The following is a 17357-nucleotide window of genomic DNA, read 5'->3' as shown; positions in this document are numbered from 1 at the left end:
CAGAGCTGCTCCAGCCCTCACAGCATCTCCTCTGGCCTCACTCCAACAGCTTCATGTCTTCATGTGAAAAAGTTTGAAGTGCTCTGCCTGTAAAATTGAAACACTTTCAGACCCTTTTGTACCTTGCAGAGTGGTGGTTTTGGGGGTTGCTTCATTTTTAGCTAGAATACACTTTTTGGGGGTGTTTCCATTTGCCGTCCCCTTGTGTTTGTTGTTCTCTCTGCAGGTATATCTGCTCTGAATTCGTAAAGAACAACTGATACAAACAGTATCTTCTCCTTACAAAGTGTAATGGGCTCATAAAGTGTCTGCAGACAATTGAATGAATTGGTTTTTACTCTGTCAGTAAAAAATGTGTTACCATCAGGTATTTTTCAGCAGCTTCACCTTCTAAACCACTGTATTTCTCTGTGGTTCCGTGCATAATCCGGAGCAGCACTGTAATATCTGCACCTGAAACTGAAAGTTTCAGACCTCGCCGTATCCTGTGTGGATGGAAAATCAACAGCAGCAAAACCAGTGCCCTCCTCCTGCTCCACACTCTAAATCCTGGATAAGAGCTTTGAGACAGAGCAAAGATGTTACTGGTTTTGTTCTTTCACAGGTGTAAGCATGGAGCGGTCAGTACCCAGTTACCAATAGTAAGACTGTTTTCTTTTCCTTCAGATGATTTCAATCGAGTGATTCTGTCCATGAAAAGAGGGCAGGAGTACACGGACTACATCAATGCTTCCTTCATAGACGTATGTATCAGAAAACTCAGGTATTTAAACTGCAAGTCAGATATTTTGCTGTTGCTGCTAAGTCTTTTGAAAGAGACACAATCAGCATATGAAGAACATGGCCTGTTTTGTTTGGGTTTGGCTTATGAGAGTTTCCATACATATCTGATGTTCTCATTTTCAGTTTAAATGGTTGTGTAACTTCAATGTTCTCTTAATATATATATATTTATGTCTGCTATATATTGTATCTGCTATATAGTTAGGGTTAGTTGTGAAATCTGTTCTGTTACTTATCACTGCAGAATTTCATCCTTTCAGCCATGGCTGTAAAAAGTCATAAAACACAACTCAGGATCGTGAATTTAGGTCTTTTTTTCCTTTATTTCTGGCAAGAAGCAAGACTTGGGTGGGTTCAGTGTCACCAGATCTGTAGTAACCATCACGTTGTTGAGCAGCGTGGCTGATGGGAAGCACCAGTTTAATACCGATCGTGTCTCTGACCATCATCCCTATCCCTCTTGCTCTCACATATCACGACACGAGCAGATCCTGATCTTTCTCTGCAGGGCTATCGCCAGAAGGATTACTTCATTGCCACCCAGGGACCGCTTCCACACACGGTGGAGGATTTCTGGCGGATGGTGTGGGAGTGGAAGTGCCACACCATTGTTATGCTCACAGAGGTTCAAGAGAGGGAGCAGGTACGTGTCCCGCAGCCCCCAGCTCCACAGCAAAGCACTTGCTGTGAACACCTCTAAAATATGAGCATTAATATTAGAGCAACTTTTATAACCTACCAAATCTGCCTTGCCTAAGATGAGCCTCTGCTTCACTATTTGGTGTGGGCCAATGTTGCTGCTTTTACTTGAATTGGCAGAAACCTCACCAAAACGACTGAAAAAGGACCCAGTTCACATGAAAAACATTAAATTTAGGGGGGGGTGCCTGACATGGAATAGCCATGTGGGATTTGGGAACAGCAGGACAAGGCTTTTGTGAGGACTTCCATCCCTGTTATACCAGTAGAAGCTCCAGTGGCTTATTCTGAACCCCTCCTAAGACATCATTCATCAATAGAGGGAGTCCTGTAGCACCTCTGCGTGCTGCAGTTTGAAGATCCAGGGTGGTTTAGTGCTGTGAAATGTGGTTTGTTGGTGGTTTTGGGAGGGTTTTTAACAACACTGCACTGCTTTCAGGAGTTAATATTTTCTCTACTCTGTTTTAAAGCAGTATTTGGCATCTGACTCCCAAGCCTTTATCATCATAATGAGTTATAATAAAGAAATATCTCATTCCTGTATTCTTGGTCGTTAGCCTTTTGAGTCCACTGTTTAGGCCACGTTTATTATGTATGTCAGCTCCTACATCAACGGTTCATGACAACATGGATAAGTGGAAAAAAATTAAAGGAACATTTACAATTCTCTTTCAATTTTGCAGGAAAAATGCTGCCAGTACTGGCCATCGGAGGGCTCTGTAACTCATGGAGAGATAACGGTAGAAATAAAGAATGACAGCCTGTTAGATGCCATAAGTGTGAGAGACTTCGTAGTTACATACAACCAGGTAATGTTTTTATGGCATTAAGGGTTTGGGTTTTTTTTTGCATTTGAGGCATTTAAAATTATGATCATACAAGTTAAATTAGGAGATTTCTATCTAAGAGAAATCTGGTTCATCAACATCTGACACAGGGGTGTGGGGTTTAGAATCACAGAATAGTTAGGGTTGGAAAGGACCTTAAGATCATCCAGTTCCAACCCCCCTGCCATGGGCAGGGACACCTCACACTAAACCATGGCACCCAAGGCTCTGTCCAACCTGGCCTTGAACACTGCCAGGGATGGAGCATTCACAACCTCCCTGGGCAACCCATTCCAGTTTGGTTGTTTAGGGGGTTTTATGTCTTCTTGTTGCTGTTACTCTTGTAGTTTCTGCTCTCTCCCACAATATAAAGGGAAATTTTATTCCGGATTTTTAAATCCTATGAAGCCTTTCACAGCACATGGACCTGCCTCTGCCTGTCAGCTCTTCCTTTGTGTTTTCCTGTTACAGGCATGATCTGTTCAGACTGATTATTGACCTTTTCGGCACACATCTCCTCACTGCATTATTTCTGTAGGATCTGATTTGCATTGCTGGTGAACGTGCTGAAAGCACCAAGCATCAGCAGAGACCCAGTGTTTGCAACTCTGTGCTTGCAAGAGTTAGACTTATAGACTGGTTTGTGTTGGAAGGGACCTTAAAGCTCCTCCCTCTCCAACCCCTGCCATGGGCAGGGACACCTTCCACTAGAGCAGCTTGCTCCAAGCCCCTGTGTCCAACCTGGCCTTGAACACTGCCAGGGATGGGGCAGCCACAGCTTCTCTGGGCACCCTGTGCCAGCGCCTCAGCACCCTCCCAGGGAAGAGCTTCTGCCTAAGAGCTCATCTCAGTCTCCCCTCTGGCAGGTTAAAGCCATTCCCCTTGGCCTGGCCCTACAGGCCCTTGTCCCAAGCCCTTCTCCAGGTTTCATGCAAATATTTAAGGTAAAAGTGTGTTTGGATTTTGAAGTAACAACAGCATAAACCTGGTGTTTTCCGGCTCCCAGGGTAACCAGGAGAAGCAAAGCAGGGTCGTCCGGCAGTTCCATTTCCATGGGTGGCCAGAAATCGGGATTCCTGCAGAAGGAAAAGGGATGATCGACCTGATTGCAGCTGTCCAAAAGCAGCAGCAGCAAACAGGCAACCACCCCATCACTGTGCACTGCAGGTGAGAGGCACCTCTTCTTCCCACTATTAGCTAGGGAACCGGCTTGCTTTTCCTCTTTTTCCTTTTCTTAGTGTTTTTATGACAGTTTTCCTCCATGATGGAGTAGACCACATCCATTAAAAGACAATCAATAAAAGCTAAGAAAAAAGATAGGGAAAAAAAGAAAACCTAGTATCCCATAAAGGATTTTTGTCTTGTCTTTTGCTAAATCAGCAGATGATGATGGTGGACTTGATGGGCAGGACTAAACAGACCTGTTGTTGCCTGGGAGTGTTGTAGTCGTGCACCTGAGCTTTGCGAAACACTGATGAGGGAAGTGGAGCTGTGGTGTGTTGTGGTGATGAGTAATACACCCACCAGGACAGTGCTGCAGTGTTCTGTCAGCATCAAAATGCTGCTGGTTTTTACAGACTGTCAGGAGAATCAAGCACTGCCCTGCTCCAGGCTGAAGGTGAAACGTGCTCGGAGGCAGAGGGAAAATAATACTTACGTTAATGCTAAGAGGCAGCTTGTGTGTCACTTGATACGCATCAACTGCAGTACAGCTTTGTCCTGGGCCAGGTTTTCATGGTGGGGATTTTTTGTGCCTCTTTTATCTTTTTACCCTCCCCTTTTCCTTCTTCCCTTTTCTTAACTTTTTCCTTTATCTTTTTTCCTTTTTTTAACTTTTTCCTTTATTTTCCTTTTTTCCCCTTCTTTCCTTCTTTCTTCCTTTTTCCCTTTTTTCTTTTTTTCTTTTTTCCCTTTTTTAAATTTTTTCCTTATTTTTTTCTTTTTATCTTTTTTCCCTTCTTTCTTCCTTTCTTCTGTTTTCCTTTTTCTCCTTTTTTTTCCATGTTTTTTTTCATTTTTTTCCTTTTTTCATCCTTTTTACCTTTTTTCATCCTTTTTTCCTTCTTTCCTCCTTTTTTTTTCTTTTTTTCACCCCCTGTTTTTTTTTTTGCTTCTATTTCCTCCGCCACTCCCCCCCCCCCCCCCCCCCCGCTCTTCCCCCACTTTTCCTCCTTGGGCTTCCCCCCACCCCTTTTATTTTTCCCATTCTTTTCCCTTTTTCTCTTTTTTAAGGTCCACCTTGTGCTTCTGTTTTCTCAAGTGACAGGTTTCAGAGTGCAGAGTTTTTACTAAGTTTTACATTTGTATTTTTCTGCACTACATCTGCTTTATGAAAACAGACAAAATAAGCATCAGTAAACACAGTGTTGTGCCTTGTCCTAACGCCCAACTCATCCCTTGCTTTTAAAGTATTTAAAATGTCACAAATCAATAAAGCTTCTTCTGTTTTCTGTTCCATACAAAGTCAAGCTCTGAGTGCACAGGGACAGGGTCAGACAGGTTTCAAACCCCCAGAAGAAAGGTTCCTATGTTTGGTTTTGGGCTTATCAGATGTGTTCTTTTGTATTTGCTAGAAATAAGGTGAAGCAATGACACGTGGTTACAATTCACCTACTTATGGTTAAAGCACATGAGAATTTAAGTTTAATAAATGTAGTGTTAATCCTTATTCAGGAATGCCGTGAACCTTCCACTCCACTTTACCATAGAATAGAATAGAATAGAATAGAATAGAATAGAATAGAATAGAATAGGAAAGACCTTAAGATTGTCCAGTTCCACCCCCCCTGCCATGGGCAAGGACACCTCACACTAAACCATGGCACCCAAGGCTCTGTCCAACCTGGCCTTGAACACTGCCAGGGATGGAGCATTCACAACCTCCCTGGGCAACCCATTCCAGTGCCTCACCACCCTCACAGGAAAGAATTTCCTCCTTAGATCCAATCTAAACTTCCCCTGTTTAAGTTTGAACCCGTTACCCCTTGTCCTATCACTACAGTCCCTAATGAAGAGTCCATCCCCAGCATCCTTTCCCAGTCCCATCCCGGTTTTAGTAACTATTCCCTATCAAAGCTGTCCCCTTTCAGTGTGGAGCCACTGTTTGGTTGATGTCAAATAGTCCCTCATTAGTGTCATCAGTAGAGAGAAAGAAATCTCTGTTTGGTTTCGTTTGTTTGGGGTTTGTTTTATCGGGTGTTGTGGGTTTGTTTTTTTTCTTGCTATAGAGTTAGGCATAATAAATCCAGTAATAATTGCTGAAATATATTTTTGGTTCCACAGATATAAGACAAAATATACTCATTGGACAGACAGAATATACGGAAACAAAAGACACTAGTTACCTTAAGTGCACTAAGTTTCTTATTGTAATCCAGAGTGAGGCAGAACCAGTCGATTTTAGTTTCTTATATGTACTACAGCTGTGTGTGTAGTCTTGCCTTAGTTTGGCCTTGTACTAATATATCTGTTTAAGAAATGGTTTTGGTCGTAAGAGTCACTAAAATCATTACAGATGGATAGGACAATTTCCATCAAATTGCTTTGGAATAATGATGATGATAGTAATAATGACAATAATAATGCTTTCATATCTGTCCACCTTGTAGAAGTATAAATCGCACCCTCACAGAAAGCTGTGGGTTTGATTGCACAGGGCTTCTTTGCATTATAACCAAGTCTTGGAACTGAAACGCTGAAGGTTGTGTTCTCTCCCATCAGTAATAAAACCAAAAGCAGAGTGTGGGAACACTGAAATTCTCTGATGAATGCAGATCTGAGTATGCAGCTTTGCCAGCTCATGATTTGAGTCTCAGACCTTGGCTGAGGGTGGCTCAGCCAGCTCAGGATCATCCACCTTCATACAGAAGCTCTCCATAATGAGTCTTCATTGGTTCCAACTTGGCTATGAGTTAATGGCCATTAATCCTATCACCCTTTTGGTATAGGCAAAGTGACAAAATAAGCACAAGAAATAAGTTGGGTAATAGGAGTATTCGGCTATTTCATATCACTGTTACTTCTCATTTAACATTTTTATCCTGCTGTATGTCAAGCCACTGTGTTTATGTTGCAGTGCTGGCGCTGGAAGAACAGGTACATTCATAGCACTCAGCAACATTCTGGAACGGGTGAAGGCTGAAGGGCTCTTAGATGTATTTCAAGCTGTGAAGAGCTTAAGACTGCAAAGGCCACATATGGTGCAGACACTGGTATGATGTTTAACAATGCGGATCTTTGTCAAAGGATGTCTGTAAATATTCTTGTGGGAGGAGAACAAAGAGGGTTTTTTTGCAGGTTGAAATAAATTATGTATGAAGGCTGTGTATGTACAAGGTATCATCAGAAATCTGTATTTTTACAGATTTCTCTTTTATAGCATTTTGAAAAATACAACTTTGCTAGAGATTCTAGCTAGACAGATTAAACCCAACTCTTTGACATTGCAGGTGACATAACATAGGAAATAAATGCCTTTTAGGCTGTGTATCGGTTGTTCTTTCTTATCTTAAAACATCTGGGCTCAAACTGGCTTGCAGTCGCTCCCTGAAAGGGAGAAATGTCTTTGACTTCTTTAAAGTCATCTACAAGTAATATGTGAAGCTTGGTCCACACACTTTTAATTGAATAAACATTAGAAAGAGCAGCAATCAGCCTGTATTTGACAAGAGCGAGGTACCACCAGTACTGTTTAGGTTAGAATGGTATAGTCCTCAGCTACTGGTCCAAGTTAGAACATGTTGCATTTAGCAATAGGATTTGCATAAGTCTAATTTTCTCCATTGTCATGCAACCAAAGCACATTTTAATATCTCTTTATTGTTTTTCAGGAACAGTATGAATTCTGCTACAGAGTGGTACAAGACTTCATCGACATCTTTTCTGATTATGCTAATTTCAAGTGAAAATCCCTGCCTTATTTTTTAAGTTCTCTGTATAAAGAGTTGTATATTCTGTTAATTTATTCCATGGCATTTTGTTTGTCCACTTTATTGTAAATAAGACCTCGTGTTGGCTCTAAAAGTTGCATTTGCTGTACAAAGTTATTTCTTAAATATAAATATCTTCTAAAGCGAAGTATAATGTTCATACACAATATATCACTATAAGATGGTAGAGAAGTCTTTATTCTAGATACCGGTAAATTAATTTCTTTGCATTTTTCCCCTTATAAATATTTATCAATGTTATCTCCCAACTCTGGAAACTTTACACAGGTGATTTATGTTTCATACTAAAAAAAAAAAGGTGAATTGTGGTACATAGGTTTAAACTAAACATGTTCTGGCCGTAAATCCTTCTTCACTCTGAAAATTGATGTTTATTTGGGGACACATGCTGATAGCCTGCTTGAGCTTGCTTATAATTTATTTCACAGTCTCATTGAAGGCAAGGAGACTGAGTGAAGTGCTGTTAATGATAAAGGTATCAGAATATGGCCCTTCATGTGTCATAACATAGAGTCCACCTGAAAAATATAACTGTTTTCAAAGTCTGTCTTAAGAACCTCCAGGTTGGTGGCAGTTCTGAGTCTTGCCAGCAGTAAGACATAATCAGTATAAATTCAGATTTGACTTTTTGATTTAATAGAGCTTTCAAAGTCCATTTCTTTTGTTCTTTCCCAAATAGTACACCAGCTTAAATCAATTTAGAAAGACAATAATGTCAGTTTACCGCTATTTGGAGAATATTTTGCATATCAGAAGAGTATATTTTGCAGCACCTAATGCTGTCTACTTCAAGAAGCTTTATAGACATTGTCAGAAATGGATTTAAAGCTTCTTTTTATACATTTGCATATTTTCCCACATCTTTGAGCATAGGCAAAAGAGATGAACTCTTGTTCTTTGATTCAGTTCAACAGAATAATTCATAGTAATTGCTAAAACTCTGAAAAACCATTTTACTAACAGTGTAATGCTGGCAAAATTGTGTTGTGGCAAAATGCTCCTCAGTGTTCTTCCCCTCCTATATATGTATTTTATCCAAAAAGGAATATTTCCTTTATCTAAAAGGGGTATATGATTGTGTATATAGATATATTTTTAATGAAAATACTACTCATAATATAATTGGTGAAATAAAGTTTAAAAGTCTTTATCACAGCCCTGCACAGGATGTGGTTGGGGGTTAGAAACCCCCAAAGTCACAGGGCATCCGAATGTTGAATAATGAAAAAGTATATCTTTTCCACTCTTTAAAAGGCATATATGAACTAATGAGCACAAAGTATATGACTATGTACTTTAATTCCATAACTAGTATGCAATAGCTCTGTCTTGTCCTGTCGATTGGGGTTTCTTTCAATGCAAACGTAAAAGCCTTATTTAAAGTAAGCAACTTACACTGGTCATTTCACTGTTGTTCTTGCACTATTTTATCCCATGGCCATTCTTCATTTCCACTAACAAATAGCACTGTACTTCAGACCAATGAAAGGAATCAGGAATGTGTGCATCCCTCTCCTTGCATTTCATCCTGAATGGAAAAAGTGCAGTTTAGAGTCCTAAGCCCAATGTTCTGAACACTGCCATTTACTGCTTCTTGTCTTCCCATTGATGCACTTCTGTATTTATTTGTACAGTAAATTATGCACTTGGAAAAGATTGTTTAAAGACTAAACCTTTGAGTTGCCATGAGAAGCTACACTCAAGCCACAGAGTGTTGAGTAATGAATACGAATGCTGAGTAAGCTTACATTACTACTGCTTGCTGAAATTTTATCCAGTTTTAAAAAGCCATCGAATAAATTCAGTATGGAAAGCAACCCAGTGGGGTTTTCAGTATGATCATTTGTAGCACAGGGAGACTCAGAGAGGTTAAATGATGATGGAAAATAATGCAAAGTAATTTCCAGCAACTCTAGCATCTAAAGGGGCCTGCAGAAAAGCTGGAGAGGGACATTTTGCAAGGGCCTGTAGGGACAGGCCAAGGGGAATGGCTTTAACCTGCCAGAGGGGAGACTGAGATGAGCTCTTAGGCAGAAGCTCTTCCCTGTGAGGGTGCTGAGGCACTGGCACAGGGTGCCCAGAGAAGCTGTGGCTGCCCCACCCCTGGCAGTGTTCAAGGCCAGGTTGGACACAGGGGCTTGGAGCAAGCTGCTCTAGTGGAAGGGGTCCCTGCCCGTGGCAGGGGTTGGAGCAGGATGAGCTTTAAGCTCCCTTCCAACACAAACCAGTCTATGAGTCTTTGATTCTGTGCTTTCCAAATAAGTGTATTTTATGGTCCCATTAAGTCCCAGTGCCAGGATCTTCCCATGCATTTAGCCTACATGTGATAAACAATGTGTCTGTTGGGCATCTTTTGGGGTCCCTTAATTAAAATCTTGGAGTAAGAGTTGCTTCATGAAGCAAACCTCCTCAGCATGACACCACTGTGGAGTTATGTTATCTGGGAGCTATGGCCCCTGGAGAGCATGAGGAGCTGCAGCAGAACCCCCGCTGCTCACCAGGTTTACTACCAGGGGTCATTCTGCAGAATGACCCAGGCAGCAATGTGTAGTTCTAGCAAGCAGTAGGATGGAGTTAGGCTGCAATGTCAAATACTATGTGGGTACTCAGATTTTAGTTGCTAACTATATTAAGATATGTAGGAGGAAACAAAAATACGTATAATATATTTCAGAAGTCATAAATAGAGCTACGTAATGACTTTTATATATATATATATATATATATAATTTGAAAAGCTTGCTTTCCAGTTCCTGTGTTTAGCCAGTTGGCTGCTTGTTGCAGCAGGCGAGTAACTGGGAAGCTTTGTCTTGGTATAGATATAGCTTAATTTTCTTTTAATTTGTCCTCTGTTGCATGGAATTACTTTAAAATGCCAAATAGCTGATTGGAAGTTGTACATTCTGATCGGTCTGGGGTTTTGGTCACTGTGTGACTCGACTGTTTTCATGTGTTAAGATAGGTTCCAGTTCACCTAAGCATTTGAGCATTGGCTTTCCAAAGTCTCTATTCCACAAAACATTGAAGTACCTTTGGTTCTTTGTTCCTGAAGCAATCCCTTAAGTGCTCTGCTGAATTGGGCCTTAATGAAGAATGCATACTGTAATTACCAGTGGTTTTTAGGGTATTTTTATGTATCAGTTTTTTAAACTTTTCAAAGGAGCCTAACCACCCGTGTTCAGTATTTTGAACTGGTTTAATTTCCCGAATGCCATTTTTAATGTAAAGTTATTGCAACTTTTTCTGTATAACCAAATTGTATTTAATTTGTCAAATCTTTATAATATATGTATGTATTATACAGTTTCAGCTATTATTATTTTCTTTTATTACATTTATAATTTGATCTTGCTGTGTTTATAATGCCGGTGAATGTTGCTGAATTATTTGTATATGCAATTGCAAGATCTAATACATTCTGATGCAAGAACAAAGCTTCCTTTTGATTCTCAAACTGTATCACTTTCTTTAAGTCTTTTCATTTCATTCTTGTACTGCGTGTTCATTTAAATTACCCTAAAAGAGTTGAAATCCATTATTGAGATAAGTACTTTTTCAGTACTTATCTGCAGCTGTTTGGAAGTAGTATTGTGATTCATGTGTGAACTGAAGTGTTGTGCATGTAAACTCAGCATAATAATTGGATGCCAGCTCTTCCCAAACTGTATGAGTAAGTAGGAGCTGGCAATACAGAGCTTTGATATGACTAGGCCCATTGCAGCTTTTCCTTTAGGGTATAAATCTGACAATTCAAACCCTGCAATACCTCAACAACTGCTGTTCGCTGTGAATAACACAGGGTGCTGAGGCGCTGGCACAGGGTGCCCAGAGAAGCTGTGGCTGCCCCATCCCTGGCAGTGTTCAAGGCCAGGTTGGACACAGGGGCTTGGAGCAAGCTGCTCTAGTGGAAGGTGTCCCTGTCTGTGGCAGGGGTTGGGACTGGATGAGGTCTCTTCCAACCCAAACCATTCCAGGAATCTATTGGATTGTTCTATGACTCTGAGATAAAAATAGTAGTTTAACTTCTGCTGTGTCCCCCATCATTAATTAAAAGCTCACTTTCGTTAACCATTTCTTCATTAATTTCAACAGGCTTTATATTGGACCTCATGCCAGAAATGACTGAGGTGGCCCACTGATGTAACAACAGTCAAGGGAGACTTATGAAAGATTAGAATCCTGATGTTGAGCTGGCATCACTGTGATTTTAAGAAGTTGCAAGATATTTGTCAGGTCTGATTTAATGAAGCAGTATTTATGTGTTGAACCTCTTTAGCCCTGTTCCATCTGGTACACCTGACACCCAAAATTGGGGATGTACCTCTGCAGTGTAGATAATTTTCTGATTAGTTTTCCCAAACTTGTTTGGAAGAACTTTTAATTTGTATGTCCTTCCTCTGCCCTGTTCTAGCATTTAAGTGTATGCTCTTGGTAATCACACTGCTTTCAATCTAAGAGTAACTAGCAACATGTTTACTAATGGTAACTTAAGTGTTGCTTCCCAAGGATAGAAAGGTGTATGCATCCCAAAGAGATGTTGCTTCATCAGAAATACAGGGTTTACTAATGAAGAATTTGCCTATGGAATTTTAAATACAGGGATACACCACACTGAACTACAGAGCCTTTAGGAAATCAGCATTCAGGAAAATACTGCTATTTCTTCTGTGACACTAAATAGTAATAAGTTGAGTAATCTCTTTCTTTACATGTAAAAGCTATTAATTTTCTTTAAGAATTCCAGATGACCTGCTATTTTGTGTGATGGGATCATATCATTTTAGCAGCTTGTGACCACACTGGAAGTTAACTCTGTGTGAGGAGAAGCAGGTTTGAGAAAATAGAGACTCTCAAGTATTAATCTGTTCTTATTTATTCATTGGTTAACTTAAACAACTACTAATAATCATAATTATTGATTACTACGCCTCTGCAAAATTTCTAGTGTAAGGGTACTGTCTAGCAGTGTAGTAAAATGGTGTAGAGTGTTTATATAATTCAAGATAAATAATGGGGATTATTTATGAGACAAAGAATGAGACAAAGAATGACTTTATTCCTGTGTTGGTCTCAGGACACTTCTGTTGGTCTCTTTCTGTGTTGAAGATCAACACTAAAAGCATCTTTGTTATGTGCTGCCAATCACAGTGGCTTTATTAACAACAAAACAAAAGTTGTAGAAAGACTTGAGATCTCCTGATCCTCACCTCTTTAAAGCAGCTTACATGGGGTTGTTTAAGTGCTGTATTGATGATGTTTTCATATTTACCTCTAACATCTCCTAATGACATGATGACGGTGCAATTAATTAGAAGTGTTTTACTCACAGCAGATTTCCTCTGTTCCCTACTACATCCCATTTTAATGACAAATCTGTAACAAACAAAGATCATAAGCCTTCACTGAAGTACAGAAATAATACGACTATACAGAACATATGAACCCAGTATCGTTTGCAATCTTATTTACATATACAGATTCCATTTAATTACATTTAAGAACTAATTTTTATCACTATGCACTTCTCCAGTGATGATTTTTTCTTGGCTCACCTGATGAGAATGTGCACATTATGTCCCTACTTCTAAACAAAGAAATCTCATAAACACCTTGTGCTTCTTTATGGAGCTTATCTTGTGACACTGGAGATGGTTATGTTTTTAGCAACTCAGCTTTTAGAAAAGATACTTTCATTGTAAACTGTTCATGAAACAGATTTAATAAGTTATTCAGACATTATCAACTACTCGGGATTAAAGCTGTTCGTTCTGTATAGGGCATATATGTGAAGTCTAAGCTTTGCTTTCCTAACACAGAACTTGTTCAATGTGTTTGAGAATTTCTTGAGAGATTGAACTTCACTGTGAATGTTCATCTTAGGTATTAAAGGATTATGTTGTAATTCGGATAGTTTCATAAAAGCTTTCTTCTAATGACTTTTATACATTTTCTGTGTTACTTTGCACAGAGTAGGAGAATTACTGAATTATTCATCTAGTTGAGACTTTGCCAGGGAAGTTCTTGTCACAAATGCTAATGTTTTCTCCTTCACCTGTTTCCATTAGAAGTTGTGCCAGTGTTTTTTTCTGAATGTCACACTCAAATTATTTATTAACATTGAACAAAAGATGTGAGTTCTGACTATTCACTAATTCTTAAGCGGCTGCCTGAATTTAATGCCTCATTTGCCTAATGCCTTTATACCTTATAAACACCCTAATCTAGTAAAAGCTGTTGGTGGATCTTGTGTTTTCTTAGAATTTCAGTTAAAAATCAGTAGTGGCACAAATCTATGAAATATGCTTCATTCATTCAAGTCCTTCCAAACCACCTCTTCAGAACACAGAACAAATGTCCTCCCATAAGGTTCTTCACATGAGGAATTAAGATGTTAATTTATCTAATTCTCTTTACTTTCTTGTTCTTGTGCTTAAGACAGCTTCAGTGATTAGGGGCCTTTTGTATTATTGGGCCACTGTCTTCCACTGATGAGCCTGAATCATTAAATCCTCACAGATCCATACTGCTGGATCTCAGTGAAGGTTTCTTCCTAAGTACCTTCTGATTGCTCAAATAAGTTGAAACTATCTAAAAAAGCTAGCAAGGATATACAAGAACTAATTTAAAATAAACTATTTTCCACACCTTTTTGAAAGTTGGCAGCTTGACTTCAGCGTGTACGCAGATGTATTTGTCAGTTTGTACTCCTAAATGTTCCCAGATACAAATGAACCTAACAGGAACTTTGAACCTTGAAGAAAATGTCATTTTTTCCTACCTCCTATAGATCTACTTTTTGCAAACATTTGTATATATGCTGCTCTTGGAGACAGATTTAAAGGCAGCCTGAAAACCTTTACTAGAACTTGTGTTTTCCTGTAAGTATTGCTGTGTTTGCAGGGAAGTTTATCACTAGGGATGGGACAGGATTCTCTGTGTTAAGTGTGCTGATAAACCACTCCGTCATGCCAGCAAATACTGTAATAATGAAGAATTATTTATTATTATTTTAAATCACCAAAGCCCTTGTCAACATGACAACTGTTTTTTTGCTCTCCTGCTCAGTTTGATCAGATGAGGGCTCATAGAGACTAATAAATTAGGGTTTCAAAGAGTTTTACTGGTATAAACTGTTTTAGACACATTGTTCAGTATAACTGCCCTTGTAAAGGCCCACAGGAAGGGTTTGACTTTAATATCTATTTATTGGCAATGATACCCAGTGCCTGAATTCAGATTTCGTATGGATTTTGCTTTGATCTTCCCTGTGAGGATGCTGAGGCACTGACACAGGGTGCCCAGAAAAACTGTGGCTGCCTTATCGCTGGCAGCGTTCAAGGCCAGGTTGGATGGGGCTTGGGGCAAGCTGCTCTAGTGAAAGGTGTCCCTGCCCGGAGCAGGGGTTGGAACTGGATGAGATTTAAGGTCCTTTCCAATCCAAACCATTCCAGCATTGTATGAATATTTTATGTCCAGTAGCATAAAACTATTGTGACAAGCTGAAGGTATAATAATAAGGTCATAACTTAATACACTGAACTAAATTAAAACCCCACCAAAGCTTATCAAATAAACTTCAGAGTAATTCAATTCAAAGGAAAAAATAGCATTTAAAAGCTGCTTACATCTGACTACCACATCTGAAGTACTCTAAAGTCATCACACCACATAAAATAGTACTGGAAGCAAATTAGATAATGAAATAAAATAGTAATATCAAAAGGAGTTCTGCGTTGTGAAAGGTCTGAATAGCAGGATTTTATCCCCTGAAGCACAAAAAACTGGATGACCTTGTAAAAGGCCTTTTCTCCCTTTGTATCTCCATGCACGCAGAGAACTTTAACATGGAATTAAGGTCACCAGGTTCCAGATCTCCTTATACAATTTATTATACACATGAAAAATCAGGCATCACTCAACAACCTGTTTATCTTCCCTCAGAGTTTCCCCACCCACGTGTGAGCAGGGAATTGTAAAAGTGTGATGTTTGGGTAGAAAGGAAGGACTTGAGCAAAATTAGTTATGGTAAAAATTAGGTTTGCTTTTGGAAAGCATCCGGTAACTGAAATGATTTGGTTTTATGTTTTTAATAATATGGCATATATCAAACATACTGTGCAAGTTGGAACACACGCTGCTCGTTCAGGATGTTCTTCCTGTAGTCATTTTAAAAGATAAAAAACAGGTTTAAGTTTTAGTTACCAGTTTATGCTTGGTAGCAAGGAAATAGAAGGGGGAAATATCAGACGTTCAAACTTATGTATGTCAGGCAGGGTGTATTTTAAATATAATCTATATGAGTAAATTGCTCTCCTCTTTTTCTCCAAATTATTCAGAATTTCTGGAAGTACTTTGGGTTTGTGCTCATTTTAAGTGCTCAAACAGAATTTAATTTGGCTTAGATTTTTGTAGAACCATGCCCTGAAAATGTGGTTTTAGATGGTGTGAGCAAACTGATGCAGTCTTGCTCCCTGTCCCATTCAGCAGTGGCCTGTCACAGGGGGGAAGAGCATCAATCTCCCAAACTTCCAAGTGCTGCCTGGCAAATCTCTGTTCCTGTGGCTTCCAAGCCCTTTTCTATAGTCACAGAATCCTGGTATGGTTTTTGTTGGAAGGGACATTAAAGCTCACCCAGCTCCCACCCCTCTTCATGGGCAGGGACACCTTCCACTAGAGCAGCTTGCTCCAAGCCCGTGTCCAACCTGGCCTTGAACACTGCCAGGGATGGGGCAGCCACAGCTTCTCTGGGCACCCTGTGCCAGCGCCTCAGCACCCTCACAGGGAAGAACTGCTTTCTAAGATTTAAGGAATTCTGTTTCGTGGAGGCAAACCCATCCCCTTCCGATCTCTTTTCTAGAAGTCCAAAAGGTTTTGTGAGTCCTTTGGTCGCCAAAAAGAATGAGCAAGCAAACAGGTAGCTTGGTTTTAAAACGTAATACTGTGCATCACATGGAGGAGAATTAAATGAGGGGGTTGGGGCCTGTGTTTGGTGATTTCAGACCAGTGCTGCAAAAGTTCAAGCTACAGGAAGAATTGACTTTTAATGAGGACAGGTCCATTGTCTCAGTGTAACCTGCAATTTTCTGCACATGTTTTTAAAAGCACTTTAAAAAGATACCATTTTGAAAAGGAAAGACTGTAGCCCAGAGCCTTTTCAGCCTGAAAAATGTGTCTGGTCTGAGCTTACAAAGGGCTCAAAGGGAACTTCCTGTCCTTAGCTATTTTCAAATGAGGGCTTCCTCTCATTTTTAATACCTGCAACTAATTAATCAATTAATTAAACACAACAATTTAATTAATGGATGTGATTAATTTTAATCACATCAATTAGATATTAAGAATTAAGTTCATACAAACCTATGGTGCAGTATCAAATACATAATATTCATCAAAAGTAAGGATGGCAACGATACTGCATTTGGTCAGGACCAGCTCTTTCTACCTCTGTATGATTCATCTGAATTCTGTTTACTTGCCAATTGTTTGGTGTTTTGGTGGTTTCTTGTATGTTTGTGGGGTGTTTGGTTTGGTGTGTGTCGTCCCCCTGACAGCATTCATCCTGATTCTTGCTATTTGTCTTACAGATGCTCAGATTCGAGCTTTAGCGATCAGTTCCTGTCGGGGGGTAGAGATGGGAATCAGTTTTTGCAGCTAAATGAAGGTAACTAAATGACTGAATAAGCTTGACCTAAAATACAAGTTTAATTGTTTAGTCTAATTTTTACTGCAGCTTTCTCTCCTCCCTCCCCTCTTGCTCAATCAAGTTTTATACCTCCTTTAGAAGCCCTTATTTTTGTGGTTACTTTTCGCCGTCAACATTAGCAGCTAAAGAAGCGAGCATCTGGGACGCGGCTCAGCCCCGTTGTTAACCCCTTCCCCTCGCCGAGGGGCTGACGAAACTCGCCCGGGTACGAGCACAAGCCTGAGCCCGTGGGGCGGGACGGGGACGATCACCGTAGCCGTCCCCTGTCCGGGAGCCGCTGTTGACAGGGTAGAAGAAGAGGAGGAGGAGGAGAAGGAGGAGGATGCAGTGGCCACCCTGAGGCAGGAACGGCTCCGGGGCGTTACCTCAGCCCGGCGCCTCCGTTTGAAATCAAAC

General features: G+C 40.0%; 1 protein-coding gene across 3 annotated transcripts in view; it reads left to right on the top strand.

Moving 5' to 3' along the window:
- The window catches only part of PTPRE (protein tyrosine phosphatase receptor type E), a 97402-nt gene extending 86690 nt beyond the window's left edge, over positions 1 to 10712 (top strand). For all 3 annotated transcript variants that reach the window (XM_062635224.1, XM_062635225.1, XM_062635226.1), the window contains 6 exons: positions 667 to 743; positions 1292 to 1426; positions 2166 to 2291; positions 3316 to 3476; positions 6385 to 6520; positions 7139 to 10712. In XM_062635224.1, coding sequence (XP_062491208.1) covers positions 667 to 743; positions 1292 to 1426; positions 2166 to 2291; positions 3316 to 3476; positions 6385 to 6520; positions 7139 to 7213 — 710 coding nt within the window. In that variant the 3' untranslated portion in view covers positions 7214 to 10712. The remainder of the gene's footprint in view (positions 1 to 666; positions 744 to 1291; positions 1427 to 2165; positions 2292 to 3315; positions 3477 to 6384; positions 6521 to 7138) is intronic.
- Positions 10713 to 17357: the final 6645 nt, after the last annotated feature.

This window comes from Pezoporus occidentalis, unplaced genomic scaffold (genome assembly GCF_034315485.1).
Source record: "Pezoporus occidentalis ecotype Australia unplaced genomic scaffold, CSIRO_AGI_Poc_V1 ctg45, whole genome shotgun sequence".
Classification (NCBI taxonomy): domain Eukaryota; kingdom Metazoa; phylum Chordata; class Aves; order Psittaciformes; family Psittacidae; genus Pezoporus; species Pezoporus occidentalis.
This window is presented reverse-complemented; position numbering and strand designations above follow the sequence as displayed.